Here is a 20,445-nt window from a genome sequence, read left to right as displayed (position 1 = left end):
ATAAAAATAGGCAAATATCTAAAAATGACAAACAAAGAAAATAAATTCAATTTACAATGAGCTGTCCTTCTCTAAATAAGGGGTCGTGGTTTGTCATCTCTGCATAGGACAATCAGTAGAACATTAAATCAGTGATTTTGTGACTAAAATATTAGTAGCAAATGGACTGTGCCATCATGTAAATGACAGTCTGTAGATATATGCTTATATGTTTCCTACTCCATTTTACCATTAATTAATATTTTATAAACATTTTCAAGCAGAAAACTATTTTTTTTTTTAGTATTTTGCTTATAAATCTTAAACTAACTAAGCAATCTGAATGCTATAAAGAGGCATTTCGAAAATACGAATAAAACGTGAGGTTAGTTATGGTATAGTTTTTCCGAAATCAATTGAATAACCAATAATTTCAAGGTATGTACCAGGCTCGGTCGCTAAACAGCAACTCGGCATTGAAATATTTGAAAAACTTGTTTCCATATTTATTTAGCCATACCCATATACAGGCCTGGTCGAATTAAACGTGGAAGTGGTAGAAATGTATGTCATTATAAGACGCTCCGAGACTGCCAAAATAATAATCCGCAAATTAGGCGGGATCCAATCGGCGCACCTAACGCCGAAAATCATGGATAGATGGAGCCTCGGCCTCCCACAGGCCCAGCGGCGAAGCGAGTGCTGCAACGCAGGCAGTACGTACTGAGTAGGTAGCTTCTCTAAAGCAAGTAACTTTCAAGTCTCCGGTCGTCTAAAAGACGCCGAATATTAGCTAAGCCACCCTCTCGTCGCGTAATTAAGTGAGTTGAGCTCTTGGTGCTACCTAAAAACCATCGATCAGGCTACGAAGTGTGTTGGGAAATTTCCTATACTAAAAATACTCTCCAGTGCTTCATTGAACGGTTCCTATAAGAATTAATCCCCTAAAACTGTTGCGCTGTGCCGCATCTTCGCCAGTTGGATCGCCGGAAGCAAACCAGTCCGTCACCGCCAGCTTGCCGTCCCCCAGGTCCATGTACGCCGTATCCAGAGTCTACAAAAGGTAAGTGGCCAGTTAGTTTGCCCTCTTTTCTCTCTGCAGGTCAGCTGAAGCCAGGGTCTGCCGCTGTCTGTCCAAGTTTTATGCCTCTTTTTCAGTCTGCCGCCGCCGTACCCGAAACAAAGCCGATATGAATAAAGTACAAAATCCGAGTATTATTAATTACAGCAAGTAATTATAAGACCCCCCAATAATAGCCAGACATCTCTGCGTCATATCAAATTCTTCACCATTTACCTACATTTTCTATTTAGTATTCCAATAACTCATGCTCCTACGCTGTAAAAATATACAGGGAAGCTAGGAATCAGTGACGAGGCATCCAGTACATTTCGGTGACCGCGGATGGCGCCCGACGTTTAATAATATCTACCAAAGAATCTCGAAATCTAATAACACTGCTTCCAAGCCTCTCTGACGCCCTGAATTCCCCTAAAATATATTTTTACCAGCACCCGAGAAAGAGAAAGTTGACATGTATTCGCTCAGTTGAAGAATGAGCGTGCGAGCAAAGAGCAATACTGTTACTCTGGTCTATTGCGTCATAAAATTCAGTTGCCTGGCAGTGCAGTGCGGAAATGCGGAATTTGGTGTGATTCAGATAATTTTAATTTATTATAGGCATCCTTCATTCATATTACAATTGCGAAAGGGAAAAATAAGAGGGATATTTGGTTTACTAATATTATTACAACATGGCATTTTGGAGACCTTTTGAAACGGAACAAAACGAAATTTACCATCAATATAATAAAGTTGTTAGAGGTGCGACGTATCGGTTGGTATTTTCGTCGTTCGTCACTATGACGCCTGAGCTGCTGTGGTTTCCTCGGGCGCCAGTTTCTGTTTAAAGTGCAGAAACACCACTACGCGGGCGGCTGCAGTGAAGACACGGTATGTCCAGAGGGTCGAGAGAGAGTTCTTCACACAGGAATAAAAGTCACACAGTTGGTATATATTTACATTTATTTAGTCCAATTCTACCTATTTACACTTTAATACTCTACATCTATGGCTAAACGGTGGCAAGTGGCTTTGGTTATATACAGGGGGTTACTACGAAGAATGGTAAAATAACGGTGCGGTGTTAAGCGGTGACCTGACCAAAGCAATGCACACAGAATTAGCGGCACTAGCAAAACAAGCGTGAATATGACGGCAAGCGGCGTGCAGATACCAGGGGGCAGAAGCAACGAAGCTAACAAGAGCTAAAAGCTATATATATACTACAGGCTTGGCTACTATCTCTAAAATAAACAGAAATACAATTATTAAAGAATAATAGGTTTCCTTGGCACTGGTATGCGGCTGGCAGGCTGAAACAGACAAAAATCATTAGCGCCGACCTACGTTTCAACTCATAGAGCGGATGGGAGGGGGAAGCAACACCCTATGACCTGAACGCGCAGCGAGGTCAAGTACACCGGATAATTGCAACAGTGCACCCAACCACGGAGTCGGACGGACGAAGAACAATATGGTTAATGACGACCTGCGTTTCGACTCATAGAGCGGATAAGAGGGGGAAGCAACACCCTATGACCCGAACGCGCAGCGGGACTAAGTACACCGGATGATTGCAACAGTGCACCCAGCCACGAAGTCGTACAGACAGATCTGAAAGAGAAATATATGGTTAGGGCCGACCTGCGTTTCAACTCATAGAGCGGATAGGAGGGGGAAGCAACACCCTATGACCTGAACGCGCATCGGGGCTAAGTACACTGGATAATTGCAATAGTGCACCCAACCACGGAGTCGGCTAGACGGATCTCTGAAAAGAAAATATAATTAAGGACGACCTACGTTTCGACTCATAGAGCGGATAGGAGGGGGGAGCAACACTCTATGACCAGAACGCGCAGCGGGGCTAAGTACACCGGATAATTGCAACAGTGCACCCAGCCACGCAGTCATTCGGATGGATATCTGGAAAGACAAAGTATGATTAATACAAATGGACAGTAGCCAAGTCTTTTACCTATATTCCCTAAACCTTTAACTTACTTCCTTCCCTCGACACGTCTGCACTGTGAGAGCGGTAGAACAGAACTAATTCTGCAGTGCAATTACCTCGCCTTGTCACCTCAAGAGACTTGTGCGTTGAATATGCGCGGAACCTAACTTACTTCGGTGCTGGCTCGGATTGGACGGCTTCTGGTGATGACAGTTCCTGAAGTGGTTTCTGGCGGCTGTGCGGTTCTGTCAGGCTGGACTTAGCGAAATCTCACCAATTCCTATTGGTGACGTAGTTTGGGCTGGAACAGCTCGACTGTTCTTTCCTAAGTTCCTTGCCTGGGAACGGGCGGCTGCGCAATTCTTCTAGGCTGGACTTGTACAATTTTACCTACTTCCCGCGATGACGTCTCGGCTTGCTGGAGTTGTTCTCAGGCTCGACTGGTCGCTTCGGCAGCTCGTGAGGAACTGAATCGCGGACGGCAGCTTGCTTGCTGTACTCGTACGGCGGATCCTGGCGGCTGCGCAGTTTCCTCAGGCAGGACTTAGTGAAATTCTTACCAAGTTCTTACTGGTGACGTAGGTCTTACTTGGAACGGCTGACGGCTAGACTGGACTCTAGGATGCCTCGTGGTGAACTGTCGCTCCTGCGGCGGCTTAATACCTAAGCCCTGATGACGCTTCAGCAGCGACTGCGTAGTTCTCCTAAGACGGACCTGTAAAATTCTTACTCAGGTGGTGGTGACGTATTGCTAGCTAGACGGCAGGCTGGAGCTCGGTACGACTGGTCTCGACGCTGGCTGGCAGACGACTCTCGTACGAGTCGTATGCGGTGTCGCGGTGTGGATTTGCCGGCTATCGGCTTGGTGATGCGCGGGGACGGACGGTGTTTGAAAATGCCAAAGATAATGCCGGTGCGGTAAATTATATTTATTAATAAAATTAAATGAAAAGAAAACAAATGTGGGGTGTCGGAAAATCACTTCGTTACAGAGGACATAAATAATTAAAATATGTTGTTGGTCAAATTAACATATAATAGAAATTTTCTACACATTATATACAAATTATTATAATTTTCTACCTTTAGCAGAAAACTTTTTTAGTGACGCCCATGAAACTCATTAAATTTGATTGCTCCGTTTTTTTATGCATGTTCAACTAACTTCGGAAAAACTATACCTATAGTTTTATATTATTGTAAGTGGTTATATACAGGATGTTTCTAATATAGGGTTCCAAACTTCTGCTGCATTTATAACTCATTAAAATAAGCCAAAAAGTTCCTATTAACATGTGCCCTAAAACGCACCTTCAGGAAGTTACATGCCCTTAAAAGGGCTCAAACAAAACTGCGTTTTATTCTTTATTAGAATTCTATATGCCATTATAAGACCATTGTATACTATATGTGACAGTTAAACAGGTGAATATTGGATATAAAACGCGTACTGCTAGCACAGTTGTATAGTGACTATAAATCCTATTCTTTATTGTATAACTAGTATACAACGTTTTTTATACCCTTTACGAAATAATAGCAATAACTGTTATTAAAGTGTTCCATGTCGTTATTAGAACATCTAGTACTGGTTATAAGTTTTATAATAATAAATGTATTAAACTGTTGTATACATGACATTAAGTTTTTAGAAATTTTATTAGATAACTGTAATTACAAGCTAAGGTTCTAATGTAAACATACATAAAACATACTTTTAAGCATTAAAAATGATGACAAATCGCTCCCAAAACTGTCCAGTTTATTCTGTTAGCAACGATGCACCCGTATTTTCTTGTATTAAATGAGAATTTGCACTATAACTCTTCCACCTTAAGAATGAAGCATCCCCTGAAAGGCTGTGCTTCTTTCCATCTAATTCTATTTCCTTTGGTTGATTGACCCATGCTCTTCTTTGTCACCGTTAACCTTCTGTTCCTCCATCTTATGTAAAACTTAACATTAGCGGTTTCTAATAGGACCTACAAAATAATAATTTTTAAGATATAGACAAGATTTACATTTGAAAAAACAAAACAATTACAAGCCATAAAACAGTTAGATACTTACATAATTTTCCATTTCACACAACGCGATATGATCATGTATCCCACAAAACATGTGCCTATACTGCCCATTTTCATTAAACTAGACGTGTAATAGTCCTAAGTCGATGCACAGCGGACTATCGGAAATTTTACGATCATAACCGATTATGCACCGAGAGGTGACGATCACTTAACCATTATAAGACGCGTTTTACACGTTAAAAACGGAAACATATTCAGTATAAGAACGAATAATTCTGTTAATACAATTGTTATATACAAATTCGTATACTGGTCTTTATACAACAAATCTTCCCTACTATACAATTGGAATATAAAGTTTATAACACCTAACACTGTATAAGTAATTCATTATAACCTTTATTTCATAGATGCTTTAGGTGTATTAAGCACCCCCCAGTTAAACTCATTGAATAATGAGTATGGAGATTATTGTTTTTTTTTTAATAAAAGTTGTATATTGGTTATAAAAGTTTTAATATGCGCTATACACATTATTCTAGATAAACAGTTTAATAAGCCCATTTCTTTCAGTGTATAAGCATATATCTACAGACTGTCTTTTAAATGATGGCACGATCCATTTGCTACTAGTATTTTTGTCACAAACAAAACCTCTATTGATTGGCCTAGCAAAGGTGACTTAGAATTTAGTTGAAACAGTTTCCTATTTTCCCATTTTGTGCGTCTTATATTTTCCTGGATTGATAAGAGTATTTGAAAAATACTTAAGTTCGGTAAAAACAAGCAAAAAACAATACATACCTCTAGAAAGAATAGTGGTAGTTGTTAATCAAACACTAACAATTAGATTTTCTATCTTTTTAAAACAATCAAGTGACAGCTACTGAAATAAGCTGGTAGATATTTGAAGAAATCTAGTGCTGTATTCAAATAAAATTGGTTGTAATATTTCACCTGCAACGATTGCATCTTCTTGTCTACTACACATTTTTTTTTCAAAAAAGACGTCCAAGAAGCACCTAACAAAAAAATGTAATAACTATCAGAAGTTTAGCCTGCACTAAGCTTTGTTAGCTAATAGTATTGTTTTAGCAAATTTTGCTACGACTGTTAGTGAAAATTTAAAATTTAGTAACATCGTACGTGAACACTGGTAGCGAACAGAGTTAGTTATGTTATGACTTATGAGCATTTGAATATCTTGGGTAAAAAAATTTGATGTACCTGTTACTTGGCAAAAAGTAAAGATATAAACTTTTTTTCATTTTGTTCGTTTTGAGATGTAGTTTTATAAAAATAATATATTTTTACTTTTTTGAGATGTTTTCTTATTTCTAACAAAACATGCTTTTTGAAAAATAGTGACGGTTTTTTTTTCTTCAAGAAGTTCTCACAAAAATCGTTTTTCGATATGCAAATTTAAGTTTTCTTAATTCTATTTGTTTTCCGAATTGAATTTTGTTTGTATGTGTTTAAATTTTTTTCAGATAATGCAAAACAAACTTCTTAATATTGAAAAAAAAAAAGAATCGGAATATTTAGTTAATAATAATTTTAGATATTTGGTAATGACAATATTAATATCGTAGTAGTTTTAAAAATATGATATGATTTTTAATAATTAGTCATCGCGATTTACTTCTACAGTGCATCAACTGTAAAAAGTGAAAATACAAGTCGTGTTTTACAATAACTATAATTGTTAGAATAGGGACCATAGAGAAACAAAAAATAAATAATAATTACATAGTTTTTATTATATGTGATAGAGACTAAATTCTATGAGTTATGACATCAACAAACAAACGAACATCAAATATGAACCATTATAGCATAGGTGGTAATTTCCCAGCCCTAGGTACACTATTGTTACCTAATTTGCAACATCCTCTCATGCCATAACAAATAAGTAAAATACTTTACGTCTTTGTTTTTCAAAGTGGATGACTTTTATTACCTTGTAACCCAGCTTTTTTACTTAACTGCCTAATACATACTGTTCTTCGGTTACACCGTGAACTATTTCCATTTCTCGACTATATTTTTAATGTTGGGAAACACGGCTTTGTATCATTTTATTGTGTATAATATACGGGTAGGATATGGTAGAACACCTAACGTTAAAAGGTATCATTTCATCGTCTAGAAACTGTACATGCATGTAATGTCGCTTTGTTGAGTTCGGTATTGTTACACTAGTTTCTTGTAATCCTGGTTTCCGCGTATCGAACATACAATGTCAGCATTGCTTCCTATGTGGAACGATGTTAACAATGCCCCTAATGCCACAAATGCTACGAGAAATGTGCCTTTGGGTAAATGTTTCTTTTTTTAATCGGGAAAAGTATTTACATTCGAAACATGTATACAGGGTGATTCAGAACTTATCAAAAAAAATAAAAAATCTGGATGTACAGGGGACCTTTACAAATACAATTTTGTAAAGAAAAAATGAAAAAGGGCAATTCGAAATTGATTTAAAAATACACTTCTGCACGGCACTGGAAACTGGCCCACTGTAAAACCTGACCTCGCCCAATGCGACCGGCATGGCGGTGTGATAAAAACGGACAAAAACTTTCGCAAGGAAAGAAATAAATAGAATTTTATAGCACCTATTTTATATCGGCAAATTCAAATGTTTTTGCCTTTATTAATTATTAATAAAATTAATTTGTGTTTTTAAATAATAAAATCATTTGACATACCCGATGTTATAACAACAATTGTTCCAAATTTTATCCACCAATGTGTAAACACATTTGGGTCCGTCTTACTCACTTTCTACGAACTAACATAAATGATGTCTTGCTTCACCATAACACAAATGCTTCACCATAATACAAAAAAATGTTGGCTTGCTTCGCCATAAATTAAAACGATATCCATCAACTCTGAGTTGCTATACACGCAGACCATTTTTGACACTAACTACTAAAAAGCTGTTGTAAACACTACAGATAACAGGTAAAAACTACCGCAATGACGGATTTCAGTATTAGGAGTCACATGGCTCGCCACGCGTATTGCGAATGACGCTAGAGACTACAGTTGTCCAGCTATTTAGTGGTTTAATGTGCTATAACTTCAATAATTTTTTTCTCGGAAACTATAAGGATTTTACAAAAAATTTTTTACGTTATTAACTCCATTTCTCATGCCGCATTTATTCCCAAATTTTTTTGGATAAGTTGTGAATCACCCTGTATACCGGGCGTTTCAGGATTAAATCTGCAAACCTTGAGGGCAAGTCCCTCACGTAAAAATATGTAAAAAATTAAATATAAACATAGAGATACAGAGGGTTAAGGATTTCAAAAAAATTATGATATTTTTAATATATTGAATGCGGCTGAATTTCGTTCATACAGCGCTCAATTCCCTCCTTCAAGACATGTGTTGTCGTAGACTTATTGGCATAAACCTTAGACTTCAAAAAAACGCAAAGAAAAAACGTCAAACGGCGTTAAATCGCATGATGTGGGCAGCCTTCTGATCACCAAAACGGGAAATTACACTACCAGGCATGACTCATGCAGTAATTGATTTGTTTCTATGGCTGTATGTCATGTGGCACCGTCTTGTTGAAACCACATGTCTACATCCTTAGCTTGCAATTTAGGCAAAAAAAAACGAATCATTATGTCGCATTAGCGAGCACTGTTATTGCCTGACCAGCAAAATTTTCGAAGATGAATGGTTTGATGATGCCTCCAGCCGAAAATCTGCACCAAACAGTGACACGTTGTGTTCCTCAACAATCACTCATAAACTTTCTGAACCCCAAATGCCACAATTTTGTCAATTAACGAAATCATCAAGCTGAAAATGAGCCTCATCGTTGAAGATGATTTTCTTCGAAAAATCAGCATCATTTGTTGTTATTCCACAATCCATTCAACGAACTCTCTTCGCTCTGCGTGGTCAGTAGGCTTCAGTTAATGAGTCTGTAGAGAGCGTCACCAAACGTCTTCTAAGTCTTGACCATGGTGCCGAATTGATGTTTCTGGACTGTAGCACTCTCGTAAACTGCCTCGATGTTTTATGCTGAACGACTTGTTGAAGGACGGCTAAAAAGTTTAAGATCACTAATTGATTCAGTCTCCCTGAAATTTTCAATTAATTTCTTCACAGTTGATGAAGTTAAATCATTATTCCGACTATATTTGGTCCGAAAATTGCGAACCTTCATGATATTTACTCAACAATGAAAACGCATTGTTCTTTCGTATTCTAATCCTGAACTGTCAACTGCCATGCTGTCTTTTTTTCGTTGGCAACACTTTACCGTTCAAATGGAGCAAAATTCAAATCTTGCCTGAATTTTGGGACCACTGGAAAAATTATGGGTAGGTGGGACAGAACTGGTACGATATTGGAAGTTACATTTTATCTTGGACAAAGTTATCGCTTGGATTGTTCTCATGTTTTCTACATATTTTTTATTTACCTCATAAATTTGTGGCTATTTGTTAAGGAAATATTTCATTTTATTCATTTCACAGTGTTTAAACTATTTTTAATTAAATTAATCCGAAGTCCATACCAAGTTTTATTTAATTCTTTCTATTTGCTTTGAAGTTATTAAAAAACATATTACAGGTAGTAGGCGGTTTGGAAAATATACATAACATGATTGATATAGATGTAGGGTCATTTTTCTTATTGACACACCATTTAATAGGAGGTATCTAAATAAGAAATTATTTATAATTGATACGTCTTAAGAAATCAAGTCATTTTTAGGTAAACATTTTGTTAAACTTGATTCGGTTCTACGTGTCTACGTGTTGCTTCACCTGACAATATTTGAACATTATATGTACTTGAATTATATTGTTCGTGATATTGTGAAGAAACTTTGTTTTTTAAGAAACTACTGTAAGAAATTCTAAGTATGTGTACCTACAACAGGATGTCTGGTTAGTTGCTTCGTATTGTTAACTTTCTCTGTGTCGATAGAAATAAAACAGTTTCATAAATTACTTTCTTTGCAATAACAAAATATTTACGAGGACTGTTAAATGTAGTATCAAGTTTTATGTAGTCGTAAAGGTAAAGTTGTGGAACTTATTAATTGGAGGAACATCTCTTTGAATTGTTCATAGAACGTCAGGATGAAAGTGAGCGAGGGTAAAAATCTGAAAACAAGATTATAAACACTATCCATATTTTATGTTTACTTTTGAAAAGCTTTTTCACTTGCTTATTCTTAATAAAATAGTAAAATGTAATAGTTTATGATTTTAATACATATTTAAACATAAACTGTTATATGACAAAAAAAAATCATACTGTAGAAAAGTTTTCGAATAATAAAGTGTTAACAAAATTTTATAGTGATGTATTTACCTACTCTTGTGGTGAGATTTCAAAAGCAAAAATAAGTTTGTTAAAAACAAAACTGACTGATCTTTGTACCACGGGCACGGGTGAAAAGAAAATCCTTTTAAGAAATACCATAGAAATACTTTCAGATAAAATACAAGTAATGCAGAAACAGGTGACACTGCCATTGAAACTTTTGCTCTTCTATCGAACAATCCGTTTATATAAATAGTGAATAATGGAAGACTCATAACGGTACCTTGAAGAACATCGTAAACATGTAAAATTTGATTTTAGAAAATAATTGTATACACCGATGAAATGTCTTGGTAAGGCATGTCTTTTTACAGAAGAGAATGAAATTATTAAAGTAGACATTTGACCGTTATGTCTCGTTTTGTTGCGGTTACTGGGCTTGAGGCCACGGACACTTATCTCATAGCTAATAAACTCACAAATTGAGATGTAAAGTTGTCGAGATAAATCTAGAATTGCTAATTTGAAACACGTTTAGGAACATATTACGTGCTTTCTGCGTTCTTCATAAACGCTCATTATCGTTGAAGACTGCATTTAAATCTTATCTAAACATGTATTACTATTTAACATAAGAAGAATCGAAGGTGATGTACAATCCTTTTTTTATTCTCATTAATAAATTAATTATTTTGAAATTAATGGAACCAATTTGATTCGTCAGTTACTTCAATTTTTGATACGAAAAATGTTTAGTTACCTTTATATAATATTAGATAATTTAGAAGCAGATTTGATTGATGCTTAGGTACCTATATTTGTACATTGTAGTTACCTATATTGATATCAGTAAAAGGTTGTAAAACTCCTCTAGTCACTCGTTTATTAAACACTCGCTCCGCTGCGCTCCGCTCGTGACTAAAGTGTCGTTTATAAAACTTGTTGCATAATATACTATTTTCTACGAGTAGGTATAACGTTTGAATTAATATCGACACTATGGATATTTCAATCTGTTGACTACTTTCTTTGTCGTATTACTATTATTACATACTATTAAAATTACATCTTAATTAAGTTATAATTAAAAGAAAAAGGGAAAACATTTAAATTGAAATATAGGTATTAAATCCATATTCTGTATACAGTATGTTCGCTGTCATAATTCTTCTACTTTTTGCCCGATGATTCTTTTTTTTCCAAAGAATGGAATTAATAATGTCATGTAAAGATACAGTGATATATTCAAATGTCCATAGAGTCATTAAATTAAACTTGACATATTTGTATTTTTGAAATTACAGAAACTTGTAGATTTAAAATAGTTAAGGTATATTTCATCCAGAAGTTGTATGTATATATGAAGTTCGATTGTTTTTTTTTTCAACTCCATATCTCTAACTGTTTCTGAAATTTCCAGATAAATATGGCTGTACAAATAGTTAATTTAGTTTATGAAAAGTTTAGTTCACGTTTGATATGATGTTTCTTTTATTTTTTAATTATTTTTTAATTCTAAAATTATTTGCTTTTTCAGTTCTATCATCATTTTTTTTTGTTAATTTTTCAGTTTTCAAGCGTCTGTAATATGTTGTATTTCCTGCATTTCAGTGTTATTTTGTTTCTTATTATCGGATGTTTTCCTTTTTTTGGCTGCTTCCGAAAATAGCAGTCTTTTTCCATTTTCATTTGGAATGCTTCCCTTCGTCAATTTGTGCCTACTATTAATTTCTTACACTATCGTCACTTAATTTTTGACATTTCGTAGTATTAAATAGTGCTCACTTAAAACTATTCCGATTGCGGAAATAAAACAGATAATTTGACTTCCTGTAGCTACTAATATTGTTAACACAGAATCTTATTATAAAATGAACAAAGTTCAGAAAAACTATAATGCAATACTGACTAAGTATACAATTCATTAGTACTTCCCCAAAAAATTCGTAGCTGATATATAAATATCACAAAACGTAAATAACTGTGTAACAATATGTATAAAGTAATTTTACATTAATGCATGTACTATATGAGGTTTGTTCAGAGAAAATAATCGAACTTAATATTTTTAAACTTTATTATAAATGTTATACATTATGAGTCGTTACCTCCTTCCTTTATTCAGCCACTTTTCCCAATGGTATTTCTATTTCGCGTTTCTATATAGTCATGGATAGCTTCATTTTAAAGTCTGTGATGTCATCAATAGTCTGAAAACCGCGTTCTTTCAGCACTGATTTTAATTTCGGAAATAAGAAAAAGTCACAAGGAGCCAGATCTGGCGAGTAAGGAGAGCAAGGGAGGCTGTCAGTAATTTGATTTTTGGCACAAAGCTGAGTGTGCGAGCGCATTGTCATGGTGCAAGAACGGTTCACCATTTCACTTTGAGGCAAGAATTCAAAATGCACAATTCCATTAAAGTCGAAAAAAACAGTGAGCATCACTTTGACATTGGGAGTCAAAGGCCTTCCGAGGATCATTTTCAATTCACTGACGACCAGTTTTAAATCGTGAAAACCATTCGTAACATTGCGTACGACCCAGAGCATCTTCTTCATAAGCTTGTTTCAAAAGTTGAAACGTTTCCGTGAAAGTTTTCCCCAGTTTCAAGCAAAATTTTAAATTGTGCATTGTTCATTGTTCCAGGAAATGAACATGTGGTTTCAGGGGAGGTTATTCGCAACCCAATACTTCCAACCAACCGCGTGCCATTAAATATCTCCATTAGCGCGTAATTAAAATATTTCGGTTATTTTCTGAACAGACCTCGTACAAGTAGGTATATAGAACTAGGTTTGATTCATACCCACTTAACACTCATTTACTCTTAATTTAACTTCATTAATATAGATTATAAATTATGAAGTAATAACACTTTCGAAATGTCAAGATGTAGGATCATATGAAGAATTTTTTATAGCTGTAACAGATATCTGCAATAATGCAAATTTCGCGCGATAATATCTTTCCACTGGCTTGTATTTATTTACGGATTCAACTAGACATCTGTTACAATAAGACCAATCAATTAACACGCCATCTTCCTTATGGGCGACTGACTTTCCATTGCTCTGTGATGACAGTGGTTACTTTTACATGTCCCACGGTGAATAGCATAAATTTTCACTAAAAGTATCAGATAGATTAATATCCTTATCTGGCTAATTTGTAAATAATGTTGTTTACTGTCATTGTGTTTATTTGATATTACAAATAATGCTGCTGATGCATCCTGTGACCGAAATGAAAGTAGAAACTACAATGACAATGCTTGTTCGTTTAAAAAAATGAGGGAAATTACCAGGAAATTCGTAGTCGTGATAAAATGGTTTAAGGAATAAATTGTTGCACTAATTTTTGTAACGGAAAGATGTTTTCCCTCTTTTGCAATATAGGTACTAGTATGTAGTGAAAATTAATATAATTTATATTAATTATTTTTTGTGGTACCTTCAAGAGAGAAAAAACGTGAAAACTTCTTTATTTTTTTAGATTTTTGAAATAGTAGGTTTTAAATATGTGTAAGTTATTCAGAAACACAGTTTCTAAGTACAAATTAAGAGGATTTTCTCAATTTATTCAGCCCAAACAAAAAAAATATTTTGTTTTGGGAGAAAACAGAAAATGTATTTGAACTTTTAATAAAATAACATTATTTCCTTCATTACTATTTTGTCTTATTCTTTAAGTGATGATTTTATTGTCATATCAAAACCAAAATTTAAAAAGTCGTATGTCGTGTATTTTACGCCTCTGCCATCATGTGCCTCCCTTGAAAAGAAAACAGCTTGTCTCAGGTTTTTTTTAATTCCAATGTTTTCCAGGTGGGAAGTTTTAATTGCAACACCCTGTATATACTTTTGTACTCTTATAGTTCTTGAGTAATTAATGAAAACCTGTGTTTTTTGAAGGATTACATCTTCTTTTATTTTGACCAGAAAAATCAGCCCTGCTGAATATTTGTTGCAACGTCGCTGTCACACCCTCCATGTATTTACTTATCGACTGTAAATAATATTACATGTCGTGTAACCTCGTTTCATCCTTTATCTATTTTGTTTTTGCTCCAATAACTCATTTGCGGACTCCAATGGGAACGCCTATCTAAATCAATAATTGCAAAAATCAGCCTGTGGAAATTTCAACTTCGCTCAAAACGTCAGCTAGTGCTCGGCTGTGAGTGGCACGCAAATTGTAATTATTAAGTTTTTGATCTAGTTGGTAGTTTGGGATTGGTTTCATATTTGTTTGTCGTGATATTGTAGTATGCGGCTACTAGTAACTTGTATTAATGGAATGAGAAAAGTTGGTTAACATGACGTTTGTTGTAACATTCTGATATAATTTTAAAATATGCAAATATACACATTGAGGTTGGTCATTTTTGTTCAAATATGGGGACTCATATAGAGGCGTTTGTCAAATATATTAATTCTTAGTTTAATTACATGCTTTTTATTAAATCAGTATAGGATTTATACAAAATTAACCATTAGAAAATATAATACTGAAATGGGATGCCTATGGGCTAAAAGAACGTAAAAATCAATATTAATTATTATTTACTTCTACAGTCAGGCTTTGGCAACCAACTCATACCAAATCCATAATGAAACGGATTTGGTTAATTTTTGGTTAATTTACTGGGAAAGCAAAACTATCCAATTGTATCCTATTGTATACCAGATATAAGGATTACACAGGCTGGTTCTTAGGTCGAATCTATCACTTCTTATAGATTTTGATGTCCTAAAACCAAATTTGAAGAGTAAAAAATACCATTGTTTAGGTTTTTTGTCAGAGTCAAATCCCTTCTATATTAAATATGCAGTTATCTCAATACTATGTTTACTAAACATGAAGAATACCGACTTTATCCCGATTTTAATCTAGATGATTGATTTCCTATGTATTTTTGGGTGCTGAACACGAATATGATGTCCAAATTTTGGGGGCGGTCCTTTTTAGGGCAAAAAGGGCGAAAATGAGGAAAAACACAATTTTATTGAAAAAAGAAGTGTAAGGTGTGTTTTCCTATGTATTTTTGAGCGCTCAACATAAATCCGATGTCAAAAAAGGGCACTCTGTTCTTCCAAGGGCAAAAAGGGCAACAACTCAATTCTATTGGAAAATCTCAGGCGTGTAGTGTTTTTTATGAACAACCTAACCTGGCCTAACTAGTACCAAATTGATAGGTCCAATCTAAAAACCAAAAAAGTTATTTTTTTGTCGGCCTCCTGTGTTATTGGGGAAAGATAAACCTGATGAGCTAGCCAAATGAGGTTCATCGACAGCTCTGGGAAGGCTCACAGTCTTCTGCTGCATTGCTTGTTGTGTTAATATAAGACATTTACTTAATCGTAGTCATTCTGTTTTGGTTTGCCCAGGAATACTCACACAACGCTCTACCCAGCTTATCTTTTTTGGCTACCTATCTATTTGGTTTCTGAAGCACAAAGTTCAATTATTTTATATACAGGGTGATTTACAACTTATCCAAAAAAATTTGGGAATAGATGCGGCATGAGAAATGGAATCAATATTGTAAAAAATTTTTTGTAAAATCCTTATAGTTTCCAAGAAAAAAATTATTGAAGTTGTAGTGCTTTCAACCATTACATAGCTGGACAACTGTAGTCTCTAGTGTCATTCGTAATACGCCTGGAAAGTCACGTGGCCTCAGCGACTCCGAATACTGAAATCCGATGTTTATAATAGTTTTTTAGTAGTTAGTGTCAAAAATGGCTTGCGTGCAACTCGGAGTTGATGGATATTGTTTTAGTTTATGGTGAAGCAAGAAAACATTTGTATTATGGGGAAGTATTTGTGTTATGGTGAAACAATACAGAATTTGTGTTAGTTCGTAGAAACTGAGACTAAGACGGACCCAAATGTGTTTAAACCTCGGTGGACAAAATTTTGAACAGTTATTGTAACATCAGGTATGTCAAATTATTTTATTATTTAAAACCACAAATGAATTTTATTAATTAATAATAACAATAGCGGCAAAATCACTTGAATTTGCTGATATAAAGTAGGTGCTATAAAATTCTATTTATTCTTTTCGTTGCGAAATTCTTTCAAGTCTTTATCACTGCCGCCTTGACGGTCGCATTGTGCCAGGTCAGGTTTTACAGTGGACCAGTTTCCAGTGCCGTGCAGAAGTGTATTTTTAAATCATTTTCGAATTGCCCTTTTTGATTTTTTCTTTACAAAATTGTATTTGTAAGAGTTCCCTGTATATCCAGAATTAATTTTTTTTGGATAAGTTCTGAATCACCCTGTATAATCCTTTGAAATTTCCCAAAAATTGTGTTCTTTGTTTTATTTTTTTTACCCATGTAGGTAGATACCTCAAACACTAGGGCACTAGGGGTATAGGCACTAAAAACTTTACGCACCATCGAACTTGTTGATTATGGAAAAATTTTAATATGCATTGCTTCGTATTCGATACAATGTGTTTGTATAATTTTTATTTTCATTCCTAACTCAAACACTGAAGAATAGGGATGAACGGAGAAAATATGTCAAATCAGAGAGATACGGATTCACGGATTCGTAATTGTTTCATCATTTTTGTTTTCGTTTGTGCTTTAAACAATTTTGGGTGGGATATGAATTAAAATATTAAATTCGTCACATCTTACTTAAACGAAAAAATTCAAATAGGCTGTGGATTCAGTCGTAGTTGTTTTCTACAACTTATATTTTCAATTGTACCTGAAAGACTTGGAGGAAAAGGGATGGATAGATAAAAAAGAATATCAAATTTTATTATTGTGAAAAAATCGATATGCATATGGATTTACTTTAGTACCTATGAGCCTATCCCGTTTGAATTTTCCAAGTATATTACGATTATCAGTACATTTAACAAATTTAGTATTTTTGTTTATCACCCATCTAAAAGTGTGTAAGATACGAATAAAAATAAATCTATACATGTTTGAATTTTTCAGTTATAACTAAATTTAATATTTGAAATTCATCGTTTACCCTAAATATGTGTAAATATAAGTGGCACAAACAGATAGTATCGAGGATTAATCCATACCCACTTTCAATTTTTCGTTGCAAATTTTATATGTTTATTAATTCTCTACTCTTAAGCATTTGAAGTACGTATAAAAGTAGGATTACAAACATATTTCATTTCAGATAAAGTGAATTTCATATAATGTTCGTTCTTTACATCTAAGCCATAAGTGTTTGAAGTAGAAGCGATATGTGTTTGGATCATCAGTACGTTTAACGAATTTTGTATTCTCATTCATCTTTCAGCTAAATATTTAAGGTACAAACGAAAGTGGAAGTGATAATACAATTAGGTTACTAAACGGGTACAATTGATTGCATTAAAATTTAATTAAGTATCCAAACTTGGATGTTAACTTTTGACTGAGTTCAGTTCAAATCAATCAAAATTGTGCAAAAAAATTACCAATATAAAACGGCAATAAAATGGTTAAAACACAAATTAATAAAATCGAATGAAATGGGAGGAAATGGCAATAAAATGTTATGTGAATTTTCTGAGAATCTCCATTCCATTGAGAATTGCAGAGAAGAACTGACGATGGTAGTTCCAACTGTTTCACATTCTTAAAAGGAAGACTGTGAATGCGGTCAAGTACGTGTGATGTCACTACATTTGGAATAAGATACCTTTAAAGGAAATTGGCGAGCTACTTCTCAAGTCATATTTGCAAAGTAATTTTTATTGCAATCTGATGGTAAATACTTTTGACTAGTTCTTTGACAATTTAGCTGTAAAATTTTTTTTCTGAGTAAAGAGTGAATTTTATGTGAATACTATATTAATCTGCTTATGTGCATTTTTTTTAATACCTGTATTCTCCTGTTTCAAATGTACATGTTAATAACCTGCTATAGAATTGTCAATTTTCGATATGTTTTTAAAATTTAGGTGTTTCAAAAATTATAGAAAGGCGCCAAAATGTTGAAATATATTTAAACAAATAAAAATTCATTGGCATTGTATTCATTTCAACGTGAACGTACTATATATATTTATTCACTCCTAATAATGAACATTGTCATAAAATACATCCCATAATAGTTAGTATACAGGGTGTAAGAAATTTGACTGCCATTACTTCAGTATGAGATAGAGTAATCATAAATGAACAAAAAAGTCTATACAGGGGCGTAAAATTAATAGTTTCCACAATACAGCGAGTGTTAATATTGGTGAGTTCCATCACAACGTGACAACAGCGCTCAACCCAATGTTACACAGCTAATGCACACCACGTGTGCACGCGGCAGACTTGTCCTACAGAATAACAAAAATATAAACAACTATTGTTGTGAAACATTTAGTAAATTTCAAGACAATTGTTTTCGAGTTTTTAAATAAATAAAATCAAATGTATCGATTTTGTAGTATGAAGAGTGTTGTGCTTAAATTTTAGCTCGAATTTTAGTAATTATGAAGCTAAAACGGGAACTTTTAATCAAATTATGAATTTGAAAAATATGTAACTAAAGTACTCAAAGATTCACGTCGTCCAAATAATCATACGCATTAAAAATAATTTGGGTACTTACCAAAAAGTTAAATTCAGTAATTTTTAAATGCACAAGTACAAAACAAACTACAACATATGCTCAAAATGTCCACCATCATATTCGATGCACGAATGACACCTTCGAATCCCATTTTTGGCGCACTCGCTGGAAAATACCCTGATTTATCCTTATTTGATGGGCCGTGACAAAAATTCGTTATCGCAAGTCTTCGACTGTCGAATTCCAGATACCAACTGAATTGCGTATTGTTGGACACCTTAGTACCTCGTGTTAACCGCCGCGCTGTTGTCACATTGCTCGATATGAATTTTATCGAATTTTAAATTTATTATAACGCTAATTATTTTTTAGAATTAAGCCTAAAGAAGTTCCAAAAAGTGATAAACATTGTATTTTGTGGTATTCTATGCAGGCAGCTATGTCAATATTCCTTAATTAATCGAACTTTTGTACATAAAGTTCAGTTTAGGACCCTTGTCATATAAGTTTTTTTTTGTTTATTTTAATGTATTCTATCGTCTGTTAAAATTAAGACAGTCAAACTTCTAACACCCTGTATACTAAGTAGATAGTAGTAGATATATTACTTTGTTTCTCGTGGTTTAAACATTTAAAAATAATTATATATATGTATATACTTTATAAATTCAAATTATATAATAAAAATGTAAATGTCATATTTCTTTTTTTTTTTCAGGTGAGTTCTTCCTATTGCAAAAATCACATGAATATTGACATAGAAGGTAACTTGGTGAGTACATACATATCGTCAAAATTTTAAATTCGTTCACAAAAAAAAGTCTTGCGTTTTTTGTTTAGAATGATCAAATTTCGAGTATAGAAACGATATAAATTTGTTAGTTGTAGGATGAAAATAAAAACAAAATTGATTACAGTAAATTTTATTAAGCAGTAATTAAATAATCACACGATTTTTGCGTAAAATAGTTTTTGCCATAAATGTCTTACTAAAGAAAATAAACCATAGTTCTCCTAGTTTTACCTGCTGGTTCATAGCTATTGTTTTTTTTTTTTTGTAAGAATGTTTGAGGAAAATATTAACTATTCTTAGGGGTACGTCGACACATTCAATGCGCATGCTTTTTCCCGGAAACAGTTAAAATCGATTTCAAACAAGCGTTTTTATAACACATAATGATAATAATTGATAACTAATATTAAGTCGTTTAAATTAAAAGAAATAAACTGTAGAATAAAAGAATTAGGATAAATTTTCTAGTTAATAAGGGCCATGTTAGCTATTCACTGCATTTCTTTTCATAGGAGCAGTTTATTACTATTAATAATAATTGAATTGAAAAAAATATATTAAAAGATAAAAATTAAAAAGTTACGAATTAAATACATTTCCTAAAACTTCTTTTTGCGTTCTGCTTGAATTAGTGTCCAGATGCCTCAAGTGTAAGTTCAAAACATGAATAAGAATATGTCAAAAGACTCAATATATCACAAAAAAATATGATATAGGTATATCCCCGTTAAAGGGGTATATCTCCCTAAATATGGACAGCAAATTTGGGGTCACCCTGTAT

At 33.9% G+C, this 20,445-nt stretch overlaps 1 protein-coding gene across 1 annotated transcript in view; it reads right to left on the bottom strand.

Annotated features, from left to right (window-relative positions):
• LOC108915344 (tyrosine-protein phosphatase Lar-like) overlaps positions 1 to 20,445 on the bottom strand; it is a 115,755-nt gene that overhangs the window by 31,021 nt on the left and 64,289 nt on the right. The window contains exons 3-4 of the mRNA XM_023455790.1: positions 3,586 to 3,700; positions 3,391 to 3,539 (exon numbers count right to left, since the gene is read on the bottom strand). Of these exons, the coding sequence (XP_023311558.1) occupies positions 3,391 to 3,539; positions 3,586 to 3,700 (264 nt within the window). The remainder of the gene's footprint in view (positions 1 to 3,390; positions 3,540 to 3,585; positions 3,701 to 20,445) is intronic.

The sequence above is a fragment of the Anoplophora glabripennis genome, unplaced genomic scaffold, assembly GCF_000390285.2.
Source record: "Anoplophora glabripennis isolate ALB-LARVAE unplaced genomic scaffold, Agla_2.0 scaffold922, whole genome shotgun sequence".
In the NCBI taxonomy this organism is placed as follows: Eukaryota; Metazoa; Arthropoda; class Insecta; order Coleoptera; family Cerambycidae; genus Anoplophora; species Anoplophora glabripennis.
This window is presented reverse-complemented; position numbering and strand designations above follow the sequence as displayed.